Raw genomic sequence first — 377 nt, forward strand, 5'->3', positions numbered from 1 at the left:
TGGGGGGGGTGAGGCGGGTGCGGCGGGTGGTGGTGCGGGTGGTGGTGCGGGTAGCCCGAAGCCTGCGGCGTGAACGCCGAGCCTTGCCCCGACGCCAGCTCGTGGGCCGCCGGGCTAAGTTTGAAGGACGAGTCCCCGAAGGGATGGTTGAGTCCCATGGCGGCGGCCGCAGCGGCGGCGGCGTCGCGGTTCGCCACGTCGTGGGGGTGATGGCGCGGCGCTCCGAAGCCCCCGACGCCCAGCGCCGGGAACTGAGGCCCGCCGTCCAGCAACATGGTCATCGCCCGGCTGAGGCCGGCGCAGAGAGGCAGCCGCAGGACGGGCGGCGGCGGCGGCGATCAGCGGCAGCCCCGCGACGGCGATCTCCTCCCCTCCCT

The 377-nt window shown here is 75.3% G+C and overlaps 1 protein-coding gene across 1 annotated transcript in view; it reads right to left on the reverse strand.

Moving 5' to 3' along the window:
- Positions 1-288, reverse strand: part of LOC107121161 (zinc finger protein ZIC 3-like) — a 3,616-nt gene extending 3,328 nt beyond the window's left edge. Inside the window, exon 1 of the mRNA XM_015424025.1 lies at positions 16-288. Within this exon, the coding sequence (XP_015279511.1) occupies positions 16-281 (266 nt within the window). The 5' untranslated portion in view covers positions 282-288. The remainder of the gene's footprint in view (positions 1-15) is intronic.
- Between the last annotated feature and the right edge of the window lie 89 nt (positions 289-377).

Source organism: Gekko japonicus, unplaced genomic scaffold (assembly GCF_001447785.1).
Source record: "Gekko japonicus isolate JY-2015 unplaced genomic scaffold, Gekko_japonicus_V1.1 scaffold575, whole genome shotgun sequence".
NCBI lineage: Eukaryota > Metazoa > Chordata > Lepidosauria > Squamata > Gekkonidae > Gekko > Gekko japonicus.